A 25,624-nucleotide genomic window follows, 5' to 3' on the forward strand; every position below is an offset into this window, starting at 1 on the left:
TAGTAACAGAATGACAACTTACTAATCTATTTACCTCTTTCTTGTCGACTTTCACTGGTATGTATGTACTTAGTGGGAGGCCTTACAGGTCAGTGTACCAAATTATTAAATGTGTGTTCGCCCCCGCCAATAAATCGAGGCTGCCGAAAGCAATGTACCCCCACTAGTTCCCAGAGTCTGAGACGCCTTGGACTCTTGGGCAGGTTGGGCGGTGTGTCGTAACGTCTTCAGGGCAACCCTTACCAAGTTGTGCATCGCTTCAAGGCAACACTGGGGTGACTGGCAGTAGTCTCCGCCGATCGTGTCCCTAACAATATGTGCATTCTTGGCGACGCTGAAGGCTTACGCTCCCGAGCCGTGTCCGTATACGCTATTAAAGCATACCAGCTCTCAAATTTTAGCACTTGGTTTGTTGGCCTCACCAGCCCGTCGTCGCTAGATCTGTCCTGCCGCTGTCCTGCATCCACCCATGCCGCTATCCCTAGAATTCATGCAAGACCTCTGGGTGCGGAAGTAGGTATATCTATCGCACAATATCCTTGTCCCCTCACCTCATCGTCTAGATCATTCTCCGCAGCTGGCCACACTTTGCTAGTCTACGACTATTTCCTGACTCTCGAGAATGAAGTGTGTTTGTTGCCTGATTTGCATAATGTTGAAAGCATACTCTTGGATACAGATCTGGTACATCTGGAACGCCCCCTGGACGGTCGTTAAAGTATTGTTTCTTCTCAACCGATATGGAAACCTTATTGGGCAGACTTTTATCCGGCTGGAAGAGGCTGGTCTCCTCACACATAATTCTCAAGCGGTATGTTGCAGTTTCGCGAGTAGACGTCCACTAAATGACGGGTTTGGACGTGCCAGTTTTGCCATCACTTCGCAGTTGCCACCACTTGCTTTATGTTTCTATCCGCAGAGACGATTCATAGTACGTGCATCCAGTTGATAATAATTTGCATGTACTGAGGGTTTTTATTCAGTACTTGTGCTGATGCGTGCGTGGGCCATCTGGGGAACTCGAAAGCGCGTGACAAAGATCCTCATCTGGAGCTACCTGTCGTATGCCCTTATCATGATGGGCAGTTCAGTGTATAGTGTGAACGCTGGTCATTGTAAGTCGCCCTCGCTGCTTTTTCATCCTTTCATTCGCTAGAATGGTTGCGCTCGGGTAGTTTTATTTCCGCAACTCGACGAGATCCAGGTTTGCGTAGTGACAATGCCAAGTACGTGATACTCGTTTCGCTCCTTCAGCGTATTGATGGTCCGCATCAAAGAATATGTGGTTAGTTGGCAGCTATGTGTTTGACGGATTGACGGCCATCTCGTTGCTGATATTTAACCGCTAGTGGCTGGTTTATTTCGGAAGGTCAGGATGATCTGTCCCGCTTTCATCGTACCTGCTGAAGCCCATCAAGCTTTGTTCTCGATACAATACTCTTTGTCTTGACAATGCGAAGTCTCAGGAGATACTCTAGGGAATTTCAGAGTCTCTATCCTTCTCATCTCCTCCATGTGCTCTTTAGAGACGGCGAGCATGCTCTCTGGAGGGCTTCGTTTGCAACTGACCACAATTGCATAGCAATCGTACTTTTTATTGTGAGTATAGAAAACCTGCATAATGTATCCCATTGCCGACCACAAGAATAGGTTAGCATCTTCAGCAGTGCACTGACCATCGCCTCCTGGTGAGACTCGCGCAAAATATCCACTCATTCCATCTAATTATGATGTTTAGGACTGCATACTCGAACGTCAGTCCTCCATGTTCATAGCCCGTCCCTCTTGCTGACTGACGCGAGACAATCTACAGAATCCCAAATATTTCCTTGCTAAAGGGTGCGTTGGCCGTCGATGTGACCTCGTCACTTCGGTGACTTTACTGCATGTAGTTTTTCGAGTCCGTTACTCTCAGTAGCTGGTCAACGCCTAGTCCTGAACCTGAAAGGTCTCAAGACGCTTACCTACACGACCTACGATCTCAGCCGTGAGGTGGATCGGCAACTCGAAGCATTTGCTGAAACAAACTCTTCGTCACCTCGAGGTCGGGCTGCCATGGATGCCAGTGACCCGGAAGGTGCACATCATAAGTGAGATCAGGACATCTGAGCCAAATTTAATCCCTGTTGGTGAGCGTATGTTAGTGCTGTACAAAAAACTGCAACTCAACTGAACATTGCCGACCTTCCTTCTCGCTTCTGTGTCCTGCATTTTCCTCCTGCCCCACAGTGCTGGGTTTTCAAGCTCGTTATACATATGATAACGATCCGGAGCGATTCTCCGTCCTGTCTGGCATAGTGCATTCCTTCACTATTCGATTTTTCATATTTAATATTCACTGTTTATGTCCGACCCATTGTATTATATTGTGGGTACATATATCTCCTGCGTTCTGCCGCAGCTCTCATTGGACAGAGGCGGGGTAATTACCCACATTCCGGCATTCCAGGGGTGACCTCGCTGATGTAGTTGGCAAAGTACTAATTGGTTCATCCTAAATTAGATGGTTGTCCGTCGGTACCTACTGGCTAGCCCCTATACAGAATTGTTAGAAGTCAGGAGAGTCCTAATACCCACCGCAGCTGTAGAGGTTCGAGGGCGGTCTGTGGATGCGGTAAGTCTTATGCTTATTACATATTGGTCACGTAAATCATTCGAAACCCAGCGCAACCTTACTTGGAGTTTGAGATAAGGTTGTGCAGGGTCTGAAATTGACGTGGTGTCTAGTATAGGTCCCGAGTCTGTCTAACTTGCTGGGTGCTCCTCAGAGACCGCCCGAACCTCTCTAGCTGCAGTGTGTACGAGCCTGGCACAGCGTCCGAAGTGTTTCGTTCCTCACGGCACGGTCCTGACATTCAACTCAGCGGCTCGGGTACTCAGTTATACCCGACATACCCTCTTAATCTTGGCGATTTAGAAAACTTGGTGTATTCATGAACGGAGCTCAGAGCTGAGCAGTCGTAACATCCCAGCATCAGTGCAACACAATCACGCATTATTTATTCACCTTCCTGCTTTCTCTGGGCGTTGAACTGTGTCATCGCCCCGTCATCGACGATCTATCACTTTCCTTTGCCTTTGATCTCCTACATATTTCTATACTCATGCTGCTGGTGTTTATGTGGTGCCAGCCCTGGTTTTTTCCCGGAACACTGCGTCACGTACGCACCCTTCGGCGCTGCCCGATTACCCTGCGCCGTCTCTACGCTCATATGTGAAGAATCATTTAATGCCGAAATGTACTTCCACTCGCCCGCGTCGATACCGATTTGACGTTTCTGGTACTGTTTTTCTCGGCCTTGCCGTTTATATCATTATTGCGGTAGATTTATTTTATCTAGGCGGCTTTTTCCTTACAGTTGATCGAGACTGGATGACGTTCACATGCGAGAGCCTGGCCGTTTTAATTCAAGATTATTTTTCGGTGGCAGATACATGATTATGACACGACACACCACCTATACTTATCTGACAGTGTCACTCAAATGAAACCTCACGGGTCAGGTAATCATTTATGGTGTTTTACGAAAACACTTCTCACTGTCCTTGCTCACCTCCGCCGGTTTGGTGCCTTTAGACGGATAAGTAACATCTTCAGGGCGACCCTCTCCAATTTGTGCGTTTCTAGCGATACTGCGAAGTCTGGTCGCAAATATTCCCCTTCTGGCAACATCGTGGTGACTGGTCTCAGCGTCCGCCTTCAGCGCACCCTCGCCAAGCAGCCCAAGCTTCCGCTATGCTTTCACCCGTTCACATCAGGTTCGAATTCGCTTCTCTGCTTACGTCGCAGCCTATGTCATCAAAAACCGGGCATGCCTCTGTATACACTATAAAGCATAGCAGATTTCACATCAGGTCTACTGGCATCGCTGGGTTGTCGTTAAAGCTGTGCTGGAATATTGCTCAGTGCTCATCCACCCATGTTTTTATCTCCCCAATTCATGGAAGATGTCTGGGTGCGGAGGTAGGTCTGTCTGTCGTACGACAATCTTATCTTCTCGCTTCATCGTCTAGGTCATTCTCTTCAGCTGGTCACACTTTACTTGTCTACGACTTCTGTCTGACTTTTAGCGATGAAGTGAGTTCATCATCTGACATGCATAGTGTTGAAAACATACTCTTAGTTGCAGATCTGGTACATCTGGAACGCCCCCTGGACGGTTGTAAAAGTCATGTTCCTCATCAACCGATATGGCAACCTTGCTGGGCAGACTTTTATTCGTCTGGAAGAGGCCGGTCTCCTCGCACATAATTCTCAAGAGGTATGTTGCAGTCTCACAAATAAACATCCACCAGGTGATGGAGCGACGGGTTTGGATGTGCCAGTTCTGCCAACACTTCGCCCTTTCCACCTCTTACTTTATGATCCTCTCTTCAGAGTCGATTCATAGTGCGTGCGTTTAATTTTGAATGATGGTTTGTGCTAAGGATTCTTACTCAGTACTTGTGCTCATGCGTGCGTGGGCCATCTGGGGAACTCGAACTGGCGTGTCAAAGATCCTCGTCGGGAGCTACGTGTCTTACGTCCTTATACTGTTGGGCGCAGCGACGTATGGCGCAAGCCATAGTCCTGGTAGGTTTCTTCCCTGCTTTTTCGCTTGTATTATTCGTTGATATACTTGTGTTTCGGGTAGATGCTAAGTTCCACTACCTCGACTTGATTCAGATCTGCGTGGGGGCGATGCCAAGTATGTCATTGTTATTGTCATTTTACCCCGATTGCAGATTCGTTGACTAGCGCTTTACAGAATATGTGGTCAGTTGGTATATTTATATCTTGATGATTTGACGGAAATCTCATTACATCGCTAGTGGACATGTTATGTCGGAAGGTTAGCATATTCTCCTCCCTGTTCACTGGGCCTGCTGAACATCATGAAGCTTTGTTCTCGATATAGGAGTCTTTGTCCTCACAATGCAAAGTCTCCGGAGATACTCTAGGGACTTTGAGTGTCTCTACCCCTCTAAACTCCTCCACTTGCTCGTTCGAGATGGTCAGCATGCTCGCACAGATCTGCAGGGCTTCATTTGCAACTAACCATAATTAAATAGCAATCGTGTTTTTTGTTGTGAGTACAGAAAGCCTATATAATATAATATGTTGCAGACGATAAGAACCAGATTAGCATGTTCAATGATGCCATGATCCTCTCTTCCTGGTGAGGCTCGCTTAAACTCATCACTGGTTCCATCAACTCATCACGTTATGGTTCAGGACCGCATATTCGCACGTCAGTTTTCTTTTTTCTAGCGGGCCTTTTTTTCTTCTTAACTGACGCGAGACAATCCACAGAATCCAAAATATTTCCTTGCTAAAGGGTGCGTCGGCCATCGGTGTGACCTCATCACTTCGGTGACTTTATTGCAAGTAGGTTTTCGTGTCCGTTACTTTCAGTGGCCGGTCAGCGCCTGGTCCTGAACCTGAGAGGTCTCAAAACGCGTACATATTCGACACACGATCTCAGCCTTGAGGTGGACCGACAACTTGAAGGATTTGCTGAATCATACTACTTGTCATCTCTAGACCTAGACAATGTAGGTGACCCGGAAGCTGACCGAGAGCCTTAGGTGGAATCAGGACATGTGAACCGAAATTAATTTGTAACTATACCTTATCGCACATTGTACAGGACGTTAGTAATTACACAAGTACAAAAGTCAATCTGGCTCTTTCATACATTCTTGGTATCAAGGGTCTCTATACATATGTGGTGATCATCGGTCAGACCGGTCAGGAACGAATATGTCTGACCCACTGTATGTAGTAGTACCATCTGATTATCCTGCAAGTGGTTAGAGTGCCTTGCAAAGGCCCCGCTGAATTCGATGGTTGTGGACCTATAGTTGGCATATGACCTTGCAAGTGACAAGTTTCGTCGGTACCTTACTAGCCCCTGTATTTATGTCGTTGTCAGAGATGCGCCGCAGGTCCCTGTATGTGAAATCGCATGACAGCAACTTAAGGGTTCAATCCCAGCGAACACCCACAAGCAGGACATCCTAGGGCGAGGCTTGGCATTCAACCTAAATCTGGTGAAATCATTAGTCTGGACTCTGTTCCTCTGCCCACATTCCGGGATCCGTTTTTAATCGTAAAGATGGTGGTCCTGTCATTCAGATCGTCTTTACTAAATGGATCTTGCTTGGGCCCGGTGAACTGGTCCCGGCGGTGAGCGGTTAACGCTAACGCCTCGGTCTCAAACTTGGCGTTTAAAAACCTGGCGTGTTGGGAGTAAGCGGTGGAAAGGCAAATAGACGCGCTACCGGCGGAAATAGGATCGTCATCATTTCTGAGGATACAAGCTGATACAAGTGTGGGACAGTGACTGACGATGACTGAACGAGCCTGTCGAAAGAAAAGGAAGTGAGAATCATCAGCCAGCTCACGCCACGATTCTCTTCTTGTACAGAAACTTCTGCCAGAGACACGTAGGAGATGTGACGTTTTGACTAGCGTGGCATGAATAACTTTCTCTGACAGTGATCAATCGAGTAGTAAGTCGGATAGATCCGATGTTTACCAGAAGCAACCGTCTATTTCTGGACACTCGCTCGCAACAGTAGAGTGCTCGTATTTGATGTAAAATACTGGCTGCTGAACCCTGCCAGAGTTAGTCTTCAGCGACTCCTTGTTTGAAACGGAATAACTTTCGCGACACCACAATAGAAACTGTCATGTTCGTGGGTGGAACTACTGTGAGGTTTTGTGCCGGAGAACACCTGGTCAGGACCGCAGCGGTGGAGCTTGGTGCTGAGGCTATCCGATTGCAACGGCTGGCGGTTCCGCAACATGCAGGCAACCATGCATGAGGACCCTGGTTAGGATTCCATTCCATGTCATGACACGGATAAGCTAGATGTTGTTCGCCGGCGTCGAACAGCCAAGAAATGTGGATAATTATACGAGATGAACAACTCAAGGAGGACATGCTGCTTCGAACCGCTTCTCCTAGTAGTACTCGTTCTGCTGCCTGCGGGATGATCGATGGACAGCGACATCATGCTAACCTGCTAAGTAGCACAATGAGATGATGTGGGAAGCTATTGACATTAGGTAAGCAAATATTAGTAGGCTCTTGTCCCTAAGGAAGACTATTTGCGTAGAACTAAGTAAGGCGGTAGAGCTAAGCCAAGGACACTACCGCTTACGCCTTTGTTCGCCATTTTCTTGCTAGTTCATTGGAGCTGTCCTCTCTTTTTCACCTAATAACCGGGTTTCTATTCTTCACGAACGTATCACGAAAACCAGTGCTCATCTCGCCAACCGATCGTTACTGAACGCCTCAACTTCAGCTCATGGCCCAGCCTTACTATGACGGACATCCATTGGAGGAGTATTTGACAGGTGCAAAGCAAAGGTTACCACGTCTTTGTTGATCGTTGCTCATTCTCACTGCTGCAGATTCGGGTGAAGCTCCCGAACAAATGCCTGGAAGCTGCCCACTTTTCTCAATGTCTCAGTATTCATTCACAGAGTCGTCAGTAGTTTTCAAGTACAGTGCCCAGGTCGAAAAAATATGTTTCCTTATTTTTGGCGCGCTTCAGGTATGTTATCACTTCGTAGTCATAACACCGTTCCTGAGTTCGCGTATATATCTTTATATCCTCGGTCAATCCATCTCTCATAACCTCTTCACTCTTTCTCACCTGCTATGTCATGCAGTTTCTGAACTCGCTCTTTACTTCTGAGCGGGTCTCCAAGCGCACGCGAGCTTTCGCCGAGCATTTCAAGTATGGTGTCATATCCTCCTCCCTTCTTTCCCCGGGTTTCGCCTCCACCCCCGTCCCTCACCCACACCGCCGTTCCTTTTCACCCTCAATTCCTGGCAAACTCGCAAGTAATCACAGCAGGACTACCAGCGTTGCTGAAAGCACAGCAACCGATCAAATTTCCCTAACCATACCCGCCGAATCCGAAATACATGTATGGCCCGTAACCCTTTCTATCACTCTTGCTGTTGCAGCACTCAGCGCTCGATTTTACTCCTTGTTTGTTCTGTTGCTCATTGGCACACTGTATTATATGCACGTTCATCGATTGGATATACATTCTAAACCTGACATCATCACACCTGTGAGCCTTGCAATTGCACTTTATAGGAAATGAACTTACCTTTTCTTTTTCAGTCACTGGAAGCTCTGCAAAATTTAATAATAGCGGGCAAGGTGTGGGACGCCGTTATTCATGATACCCTTGACATCCTAGAAAATGAAGAGCGAAGGTATTTGATATGACATCATCGAAACGCGTGTCCTGACCATACCGTCTCATCTACAGCATCTTCTACGGACCATCCTCTCCAATGACACCTCCTTCGTCACTCAGGGTGGCACTATCAACCTCCCTGCTTACGACTCAAACCCAATGCGATAATGTTCGCCAACTGCTTTCTGCAATTGCATCTCCACCTGAGCTTGCGCAGCTTTCGGAGATGTATGCCCCGCCATCACCTATGAAACTCACGTTCTCTCTTAATAGCGATCACCATCGGCCACTTTCTCTGCCAGGATCTCGGCAACGTGGCAACTCTACTTCCGCCCGCGATCTGAAGAGGTCAACGTGGAATGGGTCCTACTCTGCTCTTGCACAGGCAGGAAGTCCCACTTCCCGCATTGCACAGAGGAGAGACAAGCGGAGATCAGATCTTAGTGCACTCCTTGATGCTGCGTCACCATCACGAAGAAGCAGTGTCAGCGCTCCGACGAGCCCGTCCCCTCTCAAACCACTGCTTGATGTGGTTGAGGAGGATGACACTCACCCTGGGGCTTCCTCGCTACCAGAGGGTGAGGATGATTTCTTTGGTGCTGCTGCTCTTGATCTCCGCCGAAAGCGTCAGAGTCAGGGTATGAGCAAATTTGGGGTGTTACCCCGAAATTCTGCCGTATCATTATTCAGAAGTAACTCTGACTCGAGGCACCTTCCAACAATGTCCCCCGCCTCAAAATACACAAGTATGCAAACAACCCGACATCCGCTCTCCTTGTCATCCTTGAATCTGTCTCTTCAGAGTGCCCTTGCTTCGAGACGATACGCATGTTCTCATTTATTAGCTCTTCGTTTCGAAGAGGATGAAGATGATGCTTATTGGGAGGACGTGCGTTCGCTCATGAGCCTCCTTACGACAACATTAGTGGATGCTTCATCGAGACTCACTGAGGTTCTGGATGAGGTAGAGGAACAGGAACAGCTTTGTAAGGACGAAGCTGCATCAGATTCTTCATCCGACATGCGGGCTTCCTCTTCGCTACCATCGCCTCCAGTCTTCACGCGCCCTCTTTCGCACTCGATCTCTCAAATCACATCCTTTGCGCCATTGCCCAGTGACCTTGCACGATTTGCAGCTCACGTCGATGCTATTTCGTCTGCTCTAAACGACGCGCGAGATCACCTTGAGCACTGCGTGACCTCGCTGAAAGAAGAGACATCGCTTGGACATTCTCCGCATTCATCGATGTCATCTATGGAGCCCTCTGGTCACCCTGCTCTTTTGGCCTACGAACGCCTGCGGCGTGAGATTGGTCTTGCATTGCGGGAGTGTGAGCGCGGCAGGGAGAGGCTCACAAACATCGTGCATCCACCCAGCCCCTCGCCAGAGGAACCAGAAGACTTGCCCACCTTAGCTCCTGACATGGGCAGCGACGATTCCGACAAGCCTGAAGAAGCACCACCATGCATGGACAGGCAAAACGAGGACATCGGGTTGACGGTGATCTCACCATCCGGAGAGACATTCGATGCAGATGATGCGACATCCCCTCTGCTGCTAACATCGTCATCGCATCATTTACCTCCGCCTGGTATCGAGCAGGTGTTTGAAGCTGAGACGGGGAACTCACCGGCGTATATGCGTGAGCGGTCGAAGATGACGAGGGAGGAGCGGATAAAGCTTGCGAGGGCACGGCGGGAGAGTGGTGGGGCTGTTGGGGATGCGCGTGAGTCTAAGGTTGAACGGTGGGGGCCGGGTGGGGAGGTGGTGCAGGAGCTCAAGGATGTGATATGGAAGGTGGGGGAGCGGCGAAGGCGGATGACGGAGGAGCAGTTGAGGAGTGCGGCGTCGTCGATACCGGCGCCTAGTCATGGAGGTGTGACGCCGATGGAGATTGTGCGGCAGGGTGGGGTTGCATCTTAGTGCAGTGCTAGGATGTCTAGAGAGGATACATAGTAATACTTCGTGCTCGTTTTATTGACTGCTGTCCGCTGTTGTTGTGTGATGTTCATCAAGTCTTGGTACATGTGCACTTGCACCTCCTCATGACCGGGATCCTGGTATCAATCCGTTTGAGAAACGCGAGACGAAAATTCTAGTGTCAGGTGTGCTGAGTCTAACTGCTGGTTAACACGATTAAGTTACGTGCAACCAACTGGTATCTCTCTTAACAAGAGTCCCAGAAACCATCCCAGAATTGCAGATCTTTGCCCTGCCCCTCCCTCCACTCCTCCCGCAATATGTGCTGCCCTTGCACAAGTCTAAGCTCTCTGCCCCTCATTCGTCTAAGCTTTCTCACAGGCTCAGCTGCGTCAAGCTCGTCATCAGTAGCCGTGCGGTCTTCAGCAGGAAGTCGCACTGCAAAAGCGTTGGTGAACTCAAGGATCGAATATGTCTTGTGCAAAGCAGCAGCAACGGCGAATGACAACGGCGTCTGTGTCGCCAAATGAAGTTTGCTATCTGAAGGCGTGGAGGACGGGTTGAAGTGCCCGAGGGTCAACGCGGAGAAAAGGTCGCCGACTCCGGAAAAGTATCCTGGGATCAGTGGGACGAGTCTAGCGTGTACTGTGGAATGGGTGGTTGTTCCGAGAGTGCGGGATGAGGAGATGCAGAGGAGATAGTCTTGTTGGTCGTCTATGGAGGCTGGAGGTTGTATGGTCTTGGGGAGGACCAAGGACAACCATGGTTGTAGGGGTATAGAGGAGATGACGACGTGTGGGACACGTTTGTGCAGGATGGATAGTGCATTCTGGAGAGCGCTTAGGGAACGGAGTGGTACTCCGGTAAGAGTCCTTTATGACGTCAGGATCCACCAATCAGTGAGGGAAAGGCGCTCACTCTACTTCAAACCAGTTAGGAGTGATGATCGTCGCAAAAGAAAACATCTCCTTGTATATGGGTATTACATCTTGTGATACATAGAGCTTGCCCGAGTCACCGAGTACGGCTGCATTCGGATTGTCAAAATCAGAAAAATGGTGGGTGGTGAGGGTTTGAGGAACTTACGATCCATGAGGTATATAAGGTGCGGGTTATGTGACTCAAGCTTTTGCGCAAGTTCCTTTACGACTTCCAAAGCCGCGGCATTTGGTATATAACCTGTGAGGAGTCTGCGGGGAGACAGCAATCCAGCCCCATCCATCGTCTTAAAGATCAATGTGAGTTCTTCTGCAGATGCTTTGGTTCCACCGAAGCGTCCATAACCTATGTTTGATACAGTTTTACTGAGGAGTGACTCATGGTGGAGCAAGTAGTAAACTCACCGGTGTGATTTGAAAAATTCACGGTATTGACTACCTAGGTACAGTCAGAGGGTGTTCTGCATGAAATGAGAGGCGTACATCAACGTCATAGCCTATGCATTGGAGGGGGAATACAGCAGCCTTCCCGCCCACGTATCCGTATGCGACGTGCGACTGGATGCTCAATATCCTGTCGGTATCGACTGCGGGTTCGACTGCGGGTTCGCTGCTTGGTGTTAGTAAGGAATCAAATGATTTAAGCATGGATCACGGACCTAGTCGTGCCATTGATCTCTGGCGTCGATTGTATAGCCATCGCCGTCCACTTGTCGGAGTCCGAGTCGATACTTCCTGCTATCATGCTGTGATCGATCCGGATTCCGGAATGCGGCCAGTTCTTGTAGAAATTTCCTTTTTGGTAAAGAGTCTTTGCCACGTGGCGGTTACAAAATGGGAGGGGTGTGTTGCGTAGTAAGTACGTCGAACGTTTGGTGGAGCTCAAGTTTCCAGTAACGTTGTTGTTTTTCTAGTTTGTGGTATGACTGACGGTACAAGGTTTGCTATCTTCTACCTTATACTGCAAAGCTCTAAATGTTGCCTTAGGCTCCGTCAAACATGGCAGGAAGCACTGGATGGTGCTGAAGCCACTTTCCGCCAGCTCCTTAATTCCCATTCCTCGTCGGAATGGAAACATATTTCCTTAGCGAGCGACTCATCCTCGCCAGGCAAAGGAAAGTCACGCGCCTCCTCAAATCCCGAGCTCACCGACGTCGCCGTGCACCGCAAAGCCATCAAGTCGGGCGAGAACGTGTACAGAGTTGTCCTCGATGTCCCAATTACCGACCAGTCCGCTTCTCTCGATGCATGGAAGGCCGTCATCACCACACCGGAACTTAGACAGGAGTGGGACCCCGCAGTTGAAAGCGCGCATTTGGTGGAGATGTTCGATCGCCAGACACGAATATCCAAGACTAATTTTACGCTTGGTTGGCCTGCCAAGTTCGTGATTTTTCTGTCGGTCTTCGAGATATATTGATTATTGTGCAGTCCACGAGATACTGTAACGATTTCACGCCTCTACCAAGATACATCCACGATAATAGATATTTCCACCTCATTACCACGCTCATCTGATGAGCCAGCGTATTTGAGGCCGTCCCCTCCCTACGTCAGATCACATGTTGCATGTAAGTAACTTCATTGTTCCATTCCCGCCTCGCTAATAACTCCTAGTGTTCGCTTGGTGTATTCAGTATGTTCAACCATCCCCAGCACCACAGCCCAACTCTCCGGCCGGTCAAATCAAGAGGCGTATGTCGGCATATATAGCGCAGCCACGTCTTCGCATTACGTGTTTCTGGCAGCACGACCTTCGCGCTATCTGGAATTTTGGCTCTGCTTCTAGTGTGTGCCAACAGCTGTGCACGATGATGCTGGGTCTGTATAAGACCGTCTTAGCACGTGGCTCGCGCATACCGGTGCTTGCGGGACATGGATATGGGGTCAGCATTGAGAAAATACGGTTCCAACTCGACAGGCAGGCACTTGCCATTGAATATGTGATACACACAGAGGAAGAAGACCACACAGCGGAGACAGGTCAGGGGCTAGACGTCATTAAGGAACACAGGCGCCTCGTGCGCTCGCTTGAATGTGTCCTTCCTTCGAATGAAGGGTGGGATGTACAACTAACTGTGAAAGGCTCCTCTCAGAAGGTCGAGAGTCTCCCCTGGAACGCCACTGCCTTGCGGCAGAAACCTTCTTCTCCCGTCGCGGGGAGTAAACCACCGGAACTCACGGTTCTCCGTATATCTCACGCGCCCCTCCCAGACGATCATTCTATAATCAAAGTTCGCGCGGTTATAGAACTCTCTGCACCATCCAGCGGAATCAGGCTGAATGGGCTTCCTCAGACCATTCAGGTTGTAGAAGAGCGCGATCCATTGTCTTTCGTACAGCAACAGCAACAACAGCAGATCCTGCAAGATGCCACTAGTGCTGCGGATGTGAGCTTTCAGACGACGTCTTCAGTGAGCTCTGTTGCATCGAGCTCCACAGCGCCTACAAGACCCCAGCTGGCGCGGTCATTGACTGAGCGACCTGCAGCAGCGGAGAAAACGATATTGTCGCGCGTGAAAAGGAGTTATATATACTTCTCGTCCCTATTGCAGGAGCCAGAAGCGAAGTGGAAGCGGAGTGAGTGAATTTCATTTTCTGCTTCGAACCAGTGTACTCAGGACGTTGTGCAGCTACGGAAGCACGTGGGGTGTCAGTCACTCAATTAGATTCTATCGATCCGACCCTGGTGGTGTATAGAGCCGAAGCTACCTTTGTTGGCCTTGGATTATGGGATTTGTACGGCGCGTTGGTTTCGCCTGGTGCCAGGGTTTTCTGGGACAAGCAACACGAGGATGCAGTGCTACTCGAAGATGTGAACGAGCTAACGCAACTGTGGCATTTCAAGACCAAACCTGCATGGCCCGTACAGTTCGCAAACTTCACTTACTTCACTATGAACTACTTCTGACTTGCGTTTAGGGGTCGAGACACCGTTCTCTTGAAAACCGTCTATAAATCTCCCACCACAATCCACGTCTTCTCATTCTCAGCCGATGATCCATACTTGTTCCCTTCTATCCCTCCTCAAGACCCAACTCTCATTCGTACGCAGGTCGATCTACTAGGATGGGCCATCGAAACACTCTCTCCGAATACCACCCAGCTCACCTTGCTCGAGCAATCAGATCCCAAAGGATGGTCGAACAAAGCGGGCATCCCACAGTCCATGATCTCTTCGCTCGCTGGCGTTGGTGACTTTGTCATCAAATGCGGTGGTCCCCCAGTAGTGACACGTCTTGCGGGTGCGAAAGCTAACGAGATGAGATATGATCATGAGAGGGGTGCCTTCCGGGTCGAGTACGAAGGCTCGGAGAGTCGTCGGTCACCCACCACCATTCCCGAAGATCCGGCAAATGAATCAGCCGTGTCCACCAACTCTCGCACGATGCATACGATCGAGTGTGAGATCCGTTGTGACATGGACACGTGGGCATCTGCGCTTGACGTTGTCGTGGACCCCCCTCCGCATAGTGTTTCCGCTCTGCGTCGTCATAGACTATCTGCGGGTGGAGGAGGGCTATGGCTCACGCTCACGCACGATGCTCTGTTCGCTGCAGATGAAAGGCTTCTCGCTATCGTACGCCGCGGGCCGATGGGATCCGGGAAAGATAAGGGTATCGTGATGGTCAATGGGGCACGTGTCACCGTCGATGTCGAAGAACTTCCTGAGCAGGAGATCAAAGCACTTGCGAAGCGCAAACGCATCAAGCCTTTACGTATTCCGCTAGACCAGCCCCCAGTCGTGGGCGTCATTCGACGACGGCGGGCAGAGTGGGACGCAGATGGCGACTCTCCGAGTTCAGAATCCACCCCCAGAAGTTTATCACCTGAGCCACTCGAGTCTGCGAAGCCTTCATCAACGTGGTTAACGTCTCCAAAGTTCTCGAGTCCGCTTGCCAGCTTTTGGTCGACTGCGGTGGAATCGGCGACAAATACGACCCAGCAAGCCGTTGCTGCAATGGCTCCTGGAGATGGAGGTGCTCCGTCTGCATCACGAGCTCCTATGCAACATGCTGCGGAAGCTTTGCAATGGATGCGAGATCTGCAGTGCGGTGGTCCTGATGCAAAAGCTGGGTGGACAGCGCTGGCGGACAAGGCTATCTCAGTTCACCGCAAACTACTCCCAGACATCTCGCCCTCCATCCCAGTGCACAAGGGCGAAAAAGTCATTGAAGGAGTCTCCGCAGAAGAGGTTGCTGCCGTTGTGACCAACTATGAGTGTCGCAAGCAGTGGGATGTCCGATTCGCTTCAGCCTCGATTTTGGAGAGGTTTGGATCGAAATGCCATACTGCGTTTGTGGTGTCCAAGGGAGGGTTTCCTTTTCGTGACCGCGGGTTCTTCCAGGCGTCTATCATGGCTCGCTCCAGGCTTCCACTTTCAAGTTTAGACGTTACGCCGGGAGAGACGGGTCCCTCGCAAGATGCTCGCTCTGTCATATTTTGCGTATCAGCATCTTTCAGCCCGGATTCGGTTGCATCATATTCGCCATCCAAGTACAACCCGTATGCATTGCCCATTGGGCGGACGTATATCGATGGTTGGATGTTTGAGACCCTTGATCCATATACAAAGGAGAACTACGCCATTCCATCAACGCGGTGCACCAGAGTCGTTGCGGTGGACTGCGCAGGATCCATACCAGTAGCAGTGAACTCGCTGATCAATAGCGCCCTCCCCAAGTCGATACTTGCGGTGGAGACCTACCTGAAGGGTAATTCACCCATGCCATATACGAGGCTTCCAGCAGCAGGTGTTGTTCTGGCAGAACAGAAGAGCGGCACGGGAGTCAATGCGCCATCTTGGAGACTAAGGAAGAAGGACGACAATCGGAGGTTGATCGTTTCGACTTTCAACCCTCTGAATCGAACTCATTGCAGTGTTTTGCTGCTCACGCTGGCCAATATCACATCGAGTAGAACTGATGAAACCACTCCTAGGCCGAGCAGAGCGGGTCTCGCTCTTAGTCCCGCTCCTGATGCTAGAGCGAGTCCAGTAGACATTCCTACATCTCCTTCGATCCCATCACATGTGCCAAATCCTCGCAGGACATCCTCTGCCTCTGTGGAGCCCTTGAAGCCATCTTCTTCTGCGTTTACGTTGAAAGGCGAAATCAGACATTCCACAGATCTCCTCGTCGCTGAGATTGTCGTAGACTCGAAGCTCTATCCTGAGGGCTACGAAGTACTCATTATATCTCGTCCCCGAGACAACACGAAGTTCATATCCGTGGAATCGGACACAAGTTCAGATTCGACCGACCTGCCTATCAGTTCGAACGTATACACCATCCCTGCTTCACCGCTACACTCATCAGGGTTGAATGCTGATCGGCCACCGCGGCATCTCTTAAGGTTAACTTTGCCCACGGCGCAGTACCAGGTGTCGACAGTAAAAGATCCGCTTACAGGGGAGACCAGGAGTGCACCTCCCAAGCCGCAGTGGTTTAATGATTTGCATGAAAGAGGGTTTGTGGTGCGGGTGGAGATTAAGCCTGTCGTAACGTCTGCTTTGGGTGCCAAGAAGGGTGACGGTGGCGTGGCGGTCAAGGTTGGTGGTGCCAATATCGGGATTGCGAGTGAGAAGGAGTCATTAACAGCGCTTGGGCGTGATGAGCTTCAGGATGACCGAGTCTCTCGTATGCCTGTACTGCAAAGGTTAGTCAGAAATCGTGTTTGACGCGCGAGCCGTTGCTGACGCACGTCACCAGATCCGCAGACGACGGAGACTCGTTCCCCGACGAACTCAAGGTGCCCCTGTCCCGTGCGGATGATCTCCTTGATAACGGCGCTATCATCCCTGCCACCGATATCAACGAAGATCCGGAAGCACCAGAGGAGAATGGGCCAAAGGCGGAAGTGATCGAGAATGGACCTTCATTGGTAAGTTCCTTACTAGGAACATGCGGCTTCCCTAAGCCACGATGTTATAGGATGCCCCGGAGCATGGAACAGTTTTGCAGGTTCTGCCGCAGCCACCATCAAGTGGTGGATTATTTGGATTCCTAAACGCTTATCCTAATCCGCTATCTCGCTGGGCGTCTTCGCCTACCAAGGACCCTGTTTCACTAGTTCCATCAGTTTCCATCTTCTCGTCGATCGTCTGAAAGTGTTCCGAAGCTGCCTGGTGGGTTGACGAGTACGGAGACGGATGCCACGAGTCCCCCAGTGACAACCAGCATTGTTCGAATACCGACGACATACCCGTTGTCGACTGTTCTAATCATAGCACTAATCGCCTTCTTAATTGGATCGTTGCTGCGATCGCTTCTCTCACCTGCAGACTTCATTTACGTGGTAACAGATCTCCAGGATGCCGAGGAGGGGAGTGCGGGGTGGCGGGAGATCAGACGGTTATTGGAGGTGAAGTATATTGTTGGTGGATGGGATTTTCAGATTGCTGTTGTTCGTAGGCATTGAGTTAATATTGTGTAGTGTTAAGGCGTGTATCATATGTTCTAACGTATTGTAGAGTAATGGCAAGGAAGTGGAAAGTAGACCGGTCAAGTCATGACGAGCATGCGGCAAACGGCGTGTAGTTTTTTGGTGGCAAAGTCGGCGACAATTGGAAATTTCCCATCTAGTATGGCCTTGCGCCTTTCGTTTGGCACGAATCCAATCTTCCCATTCGCCTACTCTTTCCTTCCGCTAGGTAACTTCCTCGCCGTCGCCGTCGACGACGATTAAGCCTATCTTGACGCTGTTGTAGCCGTCCTGTAATATCTATCCCATTTTCCCCTCACTCATTGGTCGTGGAGAACTTGTGCGCTGTCTTACCAGCTTGAGCTGCCTTATTATATCTTTGCAGCCTAACACAGCTCAAGTCGACTCTGCCACCTGCCATCGACTTATATTTTCCACCCGACCAATTTGATACGTGCGCTCCCCTTTTCCTGATCTTTTAAACTCCCTCTTGTCATTCTACTCTCCTTCTTCAAACCTGTATCGGACCCATTCATGGCCTCTGGCCCACCCGGATCAATGCCTGCACAACCTCCTGCAGGTGAACCCTCTCTCCCGTCGTCGGATCCCTCTTGGGAAGGGGACAGGATGTTTGTCGCCACATATCTCATTCCCTTGGCCCAACTTAACCCGTCGCCTGCTCACCCAGGTTCAACATCTACATTTATGATTATTGCCAGAAGCGGGGCTTCCGTAAAACAGCTCACGAGCTGTTGGGAGAGGCTGAGATACCACCAGACTCTGCTCCCCCCATCAATGCACGTCAGGGTCTTCTATTCGAGTACGTCTCCCTTGACTTCTTCCTTAGGCGCTCGGTTGACCACATACCAGGTGGTGGAGTGTTTTTTGGGTTCTTTTCACGGCAAAAAGCAACGGAGCAGGAACGGATGATGCTATTGTCTACACGCAGGTACGTGGGCTGCAATACTCGTAACATTGTACCAACCGCGACCTCTAAACAGCATCAACTGCAGCAGCAACACCTCAGACAACACAATGCGCCCCAAATGCGGCAAGCGCCACCGGCGATGGGTCGTTTTATGAACGGTACGCAAAGACCCCAAGCATCGATGCCGCCCAATGGCCAGATGCCTAACGGTGTTGGACCTGCTTCTTTGCCAGGTAACCCGGGCCCGATGCAGAATGGCGCCCAGGGCCCCATGTCATTCCCAATGAACGGTCCTCAAGCAAACGGTATTCCGATGTCATCGGGCGGCCCTCCAGGTCAACCAGGAAACTTCTCACAGCTACTACCAGGGCAGCAGAGGCCTGGCGGTCCTCCAAGACCAAATGGCGCTGCGCCTCCATTCCAGTCTCCAACGATGACACATCCTCATTCTCCCCATATTGCAGGAGGTAACCCTGGCGCCGGACCTCAGCATCCACAGCCTCCAATGAGTCAACTGGGGGGCCCGCCCAGCCACCTTACGATGCTCAATCGTCCCATGCACCCATCAAATCCATCCCTTGGCTCGGCTCCCCAGACGCAGACACCGCCATTTATTGGACGCTCGCCAAGCCGTCCTGGTACGCCTGGTCAAAGCGGCATGATGCAACGCAGCCCATCGTTGGTCGCCCGCCAGACGCCAGTGAACGACCTAGCCATGCTCAACCAGGAACTTAGCCGTATGCCTACCGAGCTCGTTACAATTGTTAAAGTAGCGATGGGTTTATCCGATAAGGACTTGCACTCGCTTACCTTCCAAGAAAAGGTATTTTCATTGTCACAATCACCATTTTGGGATGATTTGTTGACGTGGATTACAGCAACGTATTATCAATGAGGTGCGGCAGCGGAGCGCGAAGGCATCACAACTCGGCCCTGCAGGTCCATCGAACATACAAGGGATGGCACCACCTGGGCAACAACGCCGACCTGTGCAACATCCGACAATGCAGCAGCTGTCGCAGCAGCAGCAACAACAACAGCAGCAGCAGCAACAACAGCAGCAGCAACAGCAACAACAGCAACATCAACAGCGCGCTATGAAACGCAACAGCACGTCTCCCGGAGAAGAAGTAATATTTCTTTTCTTGGATTAATATCTACAGTGCCTAACTTGCCAAATTTGACAGCATGGCACGCTCCCGAATAGCGAGAGCTCGCCTCCGGATAGGAAGCGGCCGCGCCGCACGCCTCCGCTGGAACAGACAGTCATCCATGGGTCCCGGGTATCCACACCCGCAACAGCAGGGTATGCCAGGCGGGCCACAATCGATGGCTAATGGTAGCATGATGCGTCAAGGGCCAATGCAAGGCGCGCCCATGAATAACTTCCCGCCACACGGTGTTCCAACGAACATGGGCAATCCTGGCATGGGACTGCCCATGGGTGCTCCTGGTAGTGCCATGAACCCGGGTATGATCCCAGGAGGCAATAACATGATGATGGTAAGTTATCGATTCTGATGGCTACCCCTCAACTGTTCTGAAGCACTTGCAGTACCGACAGAGTCTGACCGCGACGACAAAGAACATGTTGGCAGCAGCAGCTCCTGGAAGTTCTGAACAGGGTTTCCATCCTGTGCAAGGTCAACCACAACAATTCGTTGGTCCACAGAACAATCGAGTCGGTCAGAACCTGGTTCAGAACAAAGCTATGGGAGGCATGGCACCACCCGCCTCACCAGCCATGGGCGGTCCTATGAAAGATCAGAAGGATGTTAAACCCATCATCAACAATAACCCTTCAGGTATTCCAGAAGGGTCCCCTCACAATGCTCCCGCTGCTCCAGGCCAGGGAGGGCCTTCATCCAACCCTACAGGGAGCGCACACGGCACAGCACCCCCGACTCCGAATACCATAAATTCAAGCATCACGCAGTCCCCTGCTCCAAACGGAACACCATCAGGACCTCCGGCTTCGATCCCTGCAAGCCAACCGCAAGCCAATCTAGGCGATCTACCACCTAATTTCATGTCTTCGGATTTCATCCAATCTATGTCAGCATTGGAGGATTTAGACCCATCCATGTTTCGGACAGACTTTGAGCAAGACTTCCGTGAATGGTTCGATCCGACCGGTGTGGACCTCAAATGAACGGTGGATGGAAGACATCATTTTCGGAACCACGTGTTTGTGTCATTGCTCTTGCTTTTCGAACATTTTTACCTGGTGTTCATTTCAGTTCATACGTGTACATAGTTTGTGCGCTGACCCCTTGTTTTCTCTCTCTTCACGCGGAATCATGATGTCTTATTTATCGCAAAAGCTGCAGCGTGCAGTGACATCTTGGTTCTTCTGGTTTAGATAGCTTATTTTTGTCGTCGACTTGTTGCGGTAGTTCCACTTGCTGTTTGTTACTCGCTCGGCCCCCCCCCCCTCTCATCTTGCTGCATGTATAACTAATCTCATCATGATCTGCTTCTCGCTCATCCGTGTTTCGTACTCAGGACACCGTCGCTTATAAAGATCAGGAGAAGCAGTTAAAAGTGTACGACCGAGATGCCGTTCTCAGGCTGTGTAGCGCAGTATTCGTGCTGCTGAAGTGTTGTGCTGCGACGTTCGGCTTGCTAAAGAGAGCAAGTCCCTTCAACAGAGTTGGATTATCTTGTATGATACCCGACCCACCTGCTCCGATGCTACTCTCGAATGCTGTGGGTGTCCAATACCGCCACGAACGATAGCAAGACATACTTACTGAAGCACTCGTAATGCCGAGCCCAAGGTCTCATGATCGTTTCAAGATGCCTAGCCTCGTACCGGCGATGACAACCCTTCCGAAGAATAGCGTGTAGCTGCAACGTACAAAATTGATCAGCTAACATGTCCTGCGGGCGACTTTCTCCCCCGCAGTACTCTCACCATCCCCCTCACTCGTTGGACTGTTACTTCAACGAGCTTGGTGGAGCTTGGGTTATATGTAAGTTCACTAGTTATCGCGTTCAGACATCTGGACTCGCCGCAGGTACAGGATTTGAAGGGCTTATCAGCTAAATGGTCTTGCCATCGAGCGCCCAGTACCAATCCGTACTTCTCATTTCCGTTCATCTCGTCTCGACAACCTCTCGCGATGTGTCAGATAGCACCAGTGCATCGTGCTCGGGGGTATCTGACTTATCCGAACTATCTGCCAGAGGGAACCTGATATTGCCAAATGGACTCACTCCCACATTTCCACATACACCGGTTTCCCCCAATTCAGGCCCTTGTTTTTCAACCCCCAACTCGCAATCGTCTACGTCGCGTTCAGTTGCTGTGGGTGGACATGAAATATCTCTAGAGTGCGCTTGGCCCTCCCATCACGCCTGATTCCCCTTTACGTCCTTCTTTCTTCGAGAAGAGTGTCGCATGTGGTCAGGAGCATAAACAACCGAGCCTAAGCACTCCCCTTTACTTCTCCCCAGGTCGTGTAGATCTGCCCGGTTTCTCTCGGGACCAGCCAAGCACTAGCACTGTTCGGCACAGTTGAGAATGACCATCGTAGATCGTAGGTGCGGATTTGCTAGTGATCTGGGATGCTTTATACCCTCATATCCCCACATACCAACAGACGTTCAGGGTTTATTTGTTCAAATTTTTCAGAGCCCTACTAAGATATCTACAGTCCAGTGACCCCTGTCCAAGCGATCGACTTGACAGAATGGGTTATGACCTTGATCCCATAACTGGGGGCGCTTTTGGTAACGTCTGGAAATGCACGTACAATGATGGTACCCGGAGCATTGCGGTTCGTACAGATGTGACTTGATGATGACGATATGCTAAGAGGTGTCTGTTTCAGGTTGCTGTGAAGGGTTTCAGATTCACAGTTAACAAGGAGACCTCGAAAATATGTCAAAGCATTGGTGGTCTGCACCACTTGTTTATATGCTACAGAGACTGGGGAGAGAGACGGGCATTTGGAGAAGACTGAGTACCCGAATGTCATGGAATTCATGGGCGTTGCTTTCGGCTTTGGTCTTTCGATGGTCCTCGTTGCTCCTTGGGCTGCGAATGGGACGTTGACTGATCACCTGGAGAAACGCTGGTCGACGATCACTAGCGCTGAGGAACTCAGTCTGGTATGATCACATCACTTGAATTTGTCCTCTATTTATAAGGGATCGTTTGGACGATATTGCATCTGGACTCACTTATTGTCCGTCTTGGCCTCACTCATCTTTCATTGAGTATAACCTTGCTCTTATCCTAACAATCCCGTCACCCATGGAGATCTCATTGGGGTATGTAAAACCTCAGCCCACTCTCATCCTCACGAACTTATTTGTCAGTTTAACGTTCTTATCCTCTGGGATATACCGCATGCATCCCCGATTTCGCACTATCGAGCATGCTCGGCGACCTGCAGACGGTACGACATACCCCGCGGCCACCGCTACGTATCCAGGCGCAGTGCGATGGACAGCTCCTGAGCTGCTCCTGTCAGATGATCTCCAGCCCACGACACTCGGCGACATATATTCTCTTGGAAGTATCATGCTTCGAGTGAGTATTCAAACCGCTTCGAGCGTTTGGTGAAGTTCACCATAAATGTCTGCACAGGTTCTATCGGGCAAAGTGTCTCTTCGATACTATTCCATAATATACGTCTTCATCGTTCGGTTCACGGGTTGGATCGTTGCTGCTCATTCGCACAGCTGACGCTCCAGCAATAGAATACCTGATTGTCGATCCAAACATTTACCATACAGTGTACTTTACGACATAGGGTGTTTGCTAAGTAGAGTCCAACCGTTGGACTCCAACAAGTGAAATCAAATTAGCCAATGCCATACTCTCAAAGCCTACATCGCTGAAGGAAGTTCGTCATTCTTCGCCGCTGGCATATGTTATGTAATTGAATATCAGGAGAGGAGTGACATGAGAAGCACTTTGACTAGCGGACAACATCAGGGAAAACCTCCCGCGCTAACTTAGATACAAATAGACAAAATTAGCATAATTGTCGATAATTCCGTATAATTAAACAATTTAGCGAACTCTTTTACTGCCTTACAACTTTTTCATAGTTATCACAAGTTTTTCGCAAATTACTGCTACTGTTATAAAGATTTCTAGTCCCTTATGTGAGTTAGCTGTTCCTTACTTACAACTTGTATATACGAAAACAATTAAATTTGATTAAAAAGAGTGTAGTTGATGCATAATACATGGTAAGAAGTTAGTTGAACCTGTGGTTAAGCCGGTCCTTTTGGCACTCAATATATATATAAATTTGTGTGCTGTACTGTTTTGAATAAAGACGGAGTACTGAGTTAGGAGAAGATCCGTTGGTTAAGTGTAAACAAGGACAAAGCACTAATGTTGAGTTGTCCGGCAGCCGCCGAGCAGATGGCCTCAGGTTAATTGGGTTTAACCTGAGGCTCAAAGTGTTTGGTCTGTTGGCCATAAGCGATTTATCCTGGGAACAACACTGAACAAGGGCTGCACCCCATAGGTACTATCTGTGCAGGGCATCCTTAAATTATCCTTGGGCAGTCTCTCTATACACTGTCAGCACAACAATCATTGGATCAACAGGCTTGTTTGGTCATCCCACTGCAGCCGAAAACAGCATATACTGGAAACAATATTGTTCTACAGTTCTGCCTTGTAAGTACTATATATGTAGGGCATCTTACAGATATCCTTGCACGGTTGTTCTGCTTATCATCAGTATAATGATCACTTCATCAACAGGCCCATTGCTCAACCTACTATGCCTGATGGAGAATTCCCCCACCCTGATGGTACAAAGTGATCCAGATAAGCTCGCAACTAACACCCAGGATTTAATTTTGGCAGTTTGGACGCCTACTAAGGGGAACAAATGGGTCTGCAACCTTTGTCAGGACAACAAACCTCATGATCGGCAGGTAGTGCAGAAGCACAAGAGGACCTGGTGTCACGAATCCCCAATATGAATCATTTTTCATTTCTCAGTTTTCCTCCAGTTACTTCTAGTTCCCTGAACCGGTGTGAGTGAGGAAAATAGACTCTGAGGTGATTCAGATGTCTAACAAGGGTGTGAGACTAATACTTGTCCTGAGGGGATTGCTACTGGGTAGCAGGGTCCTTAAGTAAGTGTGAGGAAAGCAAAGACTAGACTCTGTCTAGCTACCTGAAGGGTTCCAGTCCTTACCAGGACTGGGAACGCAAAGATGTGGAAGGTACACGACGAGTGGAACACAGCTGTGCGACAAGCGGAACTACACGGAACTAACGTGGAACAGACAGAACAAATGGGGAACAAACAGAACAAATGGGGAACAAACAGAACTAACGGAGGGAAAAGGAAACTACAAGCCTGCAGGAGGATGATTGGGCAAAGTCAGACCAGGCTTGTGTCTGGTACTTGCTCCAAGTTGTCAGATCCAATGTCGGGCATTTCGAGCGGAACTCACAGAGGTGGGAATGTTGCGATGAGATCAGGAATAGATTCAGGAAGATATTTTAAACAGTGAGTGGAGTACTGGGAAGTACTCTGTAAGTGGAAGTGGAGTCGGGTTTATCAAAAGGTAAAAAACTAAGATCCCATCTATTGCTATCTATATAGGAAGGGGTTCCGGAAAGTGCTATGCTACAACCGGGTGAGGCTGTGAGATAAGGAACTGGTTCCAAGTAGTGGAAGGATCCATATAAGTATCGTAACACATATGAAATGAGATAGGAACATGTCAGTAACATGGGGAACATAGCTAGTACTCACCAGTGAGGATGGAAGGACAGGGACAGGACGGGGGAGGATGTTCTGAAGGCTAAAGGGATATGATGTGCATGGTACGCAATTGTTCCGCTGGGTTCCATGTAGTGGACGGGTTGGGTAAGATGCGGATGGGTAGCGGAATGCATGGGAAGATGCTGGTAAGGCTTGGGAATTATATGGGATACAGGCCTACAGTGGGGACGTTCCCCACACTGGTCACATGACTTCTCCTGTCACAGTTTTACCTCTTCACATATCAACCATTGTTTCTCCAATTGGCTTCCCTACTCCACAGGCTAGAACAATCTCGCTTACAGAAGAGATGCCAGTCGGATCTTGGGTTTCTATTTAGTCACTGTCTGACTCATTGCTTATATATCATGATGTCATGCTGCATCATCCGCAGTCATCATACAACTCTTTTCTCATTGGCCGATTTGTTTCATACTCAGATATCTCCTATTCAAT

General features: G+C 49.7%; 8 protein-coding genes across 8 annotated transcripts; 7 read left to right on the plus strand and 1 right to left on the minus strand.

Moving 5' to 3' along the window:
* Positions 1 to 18: 18 nt before the first annotated feature.
* EDB91DRAFT_546555 (uncharacterized protein) lies at positions 19 to 2,278 on the plus strand. The gene is made up of 14 exons (XM_041327669.1): positions 19 to 513; positions 564 to 627; positions 680 to 811; positions 868 to 931; positions 984 to 1,115; positions 1,176 to 1,226; positions 1,278 to 1,285; positions 1,350 to 1,369; positions 1,419 to 1,599; positions 1,651 to 1,688; positions 1,739 to 1,754; positions 1,814 to 1,839; positions 1,893 to 2,129; positions 2,230 to 2,278. Exons 1-13 carry the CDS (start codon positions 470 to 472, stop codon positions 2,092 to 2,094), a joined length of 978 nt encoding a protein of 325 aa, XP_041175449.1. The 5' UTR covers positions 19 to 469; the 3' UTR covers positions 2,095 to 2,129; positions 2,230 to 2,278.
* Positions 2,279 to 3,422: 1,144 nt separating this feature from the next.
* EDB91DRAFT_546988 (uncharacterized protein) lies at positions 3,423 to 5,889 on the plus strand. The gene is made up of 15 exons (XM_041327671.1): positions 3,423 to 3,504; positions 3,578 to 3,964; positions 4,015 to 4,078; positions 4,131 to 4,262; positions 4,327 to 4,390; positions 4,442 to 4,573; positions 4,635 to 4,688; positions 4,749 to 4,756; positions 4,813 to 4,832; positions 4,882 to 4,994; positions 5,053 to 5,069; positions 5,122 to 5,159; positions 5,216 to 5,231; positions 5,294 to 5,319; positions 5,373 to 5,889. The coding sequence occupies exons 2-15, from the start codon at positions 3,921 to 3,923 to the stop codon at positions 5,566 to 5,568; spliced, it is 924 nt and encodes a 307-aa protein (XP_041175450.1). The 5' UTR covers positions 3,423 to 3,504; positions 3,578 to 3,920; the 3' UTR covers positions 5,569 to 5,889.
* A 1,527-nt stretch (positions 5,890 to 7,416) lies between these two features.
* EDB91DRAFT_546999 (uncharacterized protein) lies at positions 7,417 to 10,289 on the plus strand. The gene is made up of 3 exons (XM_041327672.1): positions 7,417 to 8,074; positions 8,128 to 8,222; positions 8,279 to 10,289. The coding sequence occupies exons 1-3, from the start codon at positions 7,658 to 7,660 to the stop codon at positions 10,128 to 10,130; spliced, it is 2,364 nt and encodes a 787-aa protein (XP_041175451.1). The 5' UTR covers positions 7,417 to 7,657; the 3' UTR covers positions 10,131 to 10,289.
* An 85-nt stretch (positions 10,290 to 10,374) lies between these two features.
* Positions 10,375 to 11,765, minus strand: EDB91DRAFT_1250273 (Ribokinase-like protein; the record flags this gene model as incomplete). Its single annotated transcript, XM_041323204.1, has 6 exons — positions 10,375 to 10,999; positions 11,046 to 11,154; positions 11,214 to 11,411; positions 11,471 to 11,504; positions 11,549 to 11,675; positions 11,725 to 11,765. The coding sequence occupies 6 exons, from the start codon at positions 11,763 to 11,765 to the stop codon at positions 10,375 to 10,377; spliced, it is 1,134 nt and encodes a 377-aa protein (XP_041175452.1).
* A 170-nt stretch (positions 11,766 to 11,935) lies between these two features.
* On the plus strand, positions 11,936 to 17,592 carry EDB91DRAFT_1143690 (uncharacterized protein). Its single transcript, XM_041319105.1, has 9 exons — positions 11,936 to 12,004; positions 12,053 to 12,448; positions 12,497 to 12,636; positions 12,683 to 13,645; positions 13,699 to 13,936; positions 13,988 to 16,723; positions 16,777 to 16,948; positions 16,999 to 17,145; positions 17,186 to 17,592. Exons 1-9 carry the CDS (start codon positions 11,988 to 11,990, stop codon positions 17,483 to 17,485), a joined length of 5,109 nt encoding a protein of 1,702 aa, XP_041175453.1. The 5' UTR covers positions 11,936 to 11,987; the 3' UTR covers positions 17,486 to 17,592.
* Positions 17,593 to 17,887: 295 nt separating this feature from the next.
* Positions 17,888 to 20,023, plus strand: EDB91DRAFT_547137 (uncharacterized protein). The gene is made up of 7 exons (XM_041327673.1): positions 17,888 to 18,117; positions 18,177 to 18,308; positions 18,359 to 18,437; positions 18,490 to 19,239; positions 19,295 to 19,546; positions 19,604 to 19,919; positions 19,972 to 20,023. The coding sequence occupies exons 1-6, from the start codon at positions 18,023 to 18,025 to the stop codon at positions 19,751 to 19,753; spliced, it is 1,458 nt and encodes a 485-aa protein (XP_041175454.1). The 5' UTR covers positions 17,888 to 18,022; the 3' UTR covers positions 19,754 to 19,919; positions 19,972 to 20,023.
* EDB91DRAFT_1250276 (uncharacterized protein) lies at positions 19,794 to 20,568 on the plus strand (the record flags this gene model as incomplete). Its single annotated transcript, XM_041323205.1, has 2 exons — positions 19,794 to 19,919; positions 19,972 to 20,568. 2 exons carry the CDS (start codon positions 19,794 to 19,796, stop codon positions 20,566 to 20,568), a joined length of 723 nt encoding a protein of 240 aa, XP_041175455.1.
* A 1,543-nt stretch (positions 20,569 to 22,111) lies between these two features.
* Positions 22,112 to 23,400, plus strand: EDB91DRAFT_1337566 (kinase-like domain-containing protein; the record flags this gene model as incomplete). Its single annotated transcript, XM_041325586.1, has 6 exons — positions 22,112 to 22,198; positions 22,253 to 22,319; positions 22,348 to 22,532; positions 22,642 to 22,694; positions 22,743 to 22,956; positions 23,014 to 23,400. The coding sequence occupies 6 exons, from the start codon at positions 22,112 to 22,114 to the stop codon at positions 23,110 to 23,112; spliced, it is 705 nt and encodes a 234-aa protein (XP_041175456.1). The 3' UTR covers positions 23,113 to 23,400.
* Between the last annotated feature and the right edge of the window lie 2,224 nt (positions 23,401 to 25,624).

The sequence above is a fragment of the Suillus paluster genome (assembly GCF_016628075.1).
Source record: "Suillus paluster strain FC165 chromosome Unknown EDB91scaffold_41, whole genome shotgun sequence".
Taxonomy (NCBI): Eukaryota; Fungi; Basidiomycota; class Agaricomycetes; order Boletales; family Suillaceae; genus Suillus; species Suillus paluster.

Bases quoted from the DNA above. Each gene is read 5' to 3' on its own strand.
- EDB91DRAFT_546555 (XM_041327669.1), top strand. From the start codon at position 470: ATGCCGCTATCCCTAGAATTCATGCAAGACCTCTGGGTGCGGAA. The intron at 514-563 runs GTAGGTATATCT...CTCATCGTCTAG, and splicing joins CAAGACCTCTGGGTGCGGAA to ATCATTCTCCGCAGCTGGCC. The intron at 1,840-1,892 runs GTGCGTTGGCCG...TACTGCATGTAG, and splicing joins AAATATTTCCTTGCTAAAGG to TTTTTCGAGTCCGTTACTCT.
- EDB91DRAFT_546988 (XM_041327671.1), top strand. From the start codon at position 3,921: ATGTTTTTATCTCCCCAATTCATGGAAGATGTCTGGGTGCGGAG. The intron at 3,965-4,014 runs GTAGGTCTGTCT...TTCATCGTCTAG, and splicing joins GAAGATGTCTGGGTGCGGAG to GTCATTCTCTTCAGCTGGTC. The intron at 4,574-4,634 runs GTAGGTTTCTTC...TGTTTCGGGTAG, and splicing joins TGGCGCAAGCCATAGTCCTG to ATGCTAAGTTCCACTACCTC.
- EDB91DRAFT_546999 (XM_041327672.1), top strand. From the start codon at position 7,658: ATGCAGTTTCTGAACTCGCTCTTTACTTCTGAGCGGGTCTCCAAGCGC. The intron at 8,075-8,127 runs GTGAGCCTTGCA...TTTCTTTTTCAG, and splicing joins AACCTGACATCATCACACCT to TCACTGGAAGCTCTGCAAAA. The intron at 8,223-8,278 runs GTATTTGATATG...TCTCATCTACAG, and splicing joins CTAGAAAATGAAGAGCGAAG to CATCTTCTACGGACCATCCT.
- EDB91DRAFT_1143690 (XM_041319105.1), top strand. The intron at 12,449-12,496 runs GTTCGTGATTTT...ATTATTGTGCAG, and splicing joins ACGCTTGGTTGGCCTGCCAA to TCCACGAGATACTGTAACGA. The intron at 12,637-12,682 runs GTAAGTAACTTC...AATAACTCCTAG, and splicing joins CGTCAGATCACATGTTGCAT to TGTTCGCTTGGTGTATTCAG.
- EDB91DRAFT_547137 (XM_041327673.1), top strand. From the start codon at position 18,023: ATGGCCTCTGGCCCACCCGGATCAATGCCTGCACAACCTCCTGCAGGT. The intron at 18,118-18,176 runs GTTTGTCGCCAC...CTGCTCACCCAG, and splicing joins TCTTGGGAAGGGGACAGGAT to GTTCAACATCTACATTTATG. The intron at 19,240-19,294 runs GTATTTTCATTG...CGTGGATTACAG, and splicing joins CGCTTACCTTCCAAGAAAAG to CAACGTATTATCAATGAGGT.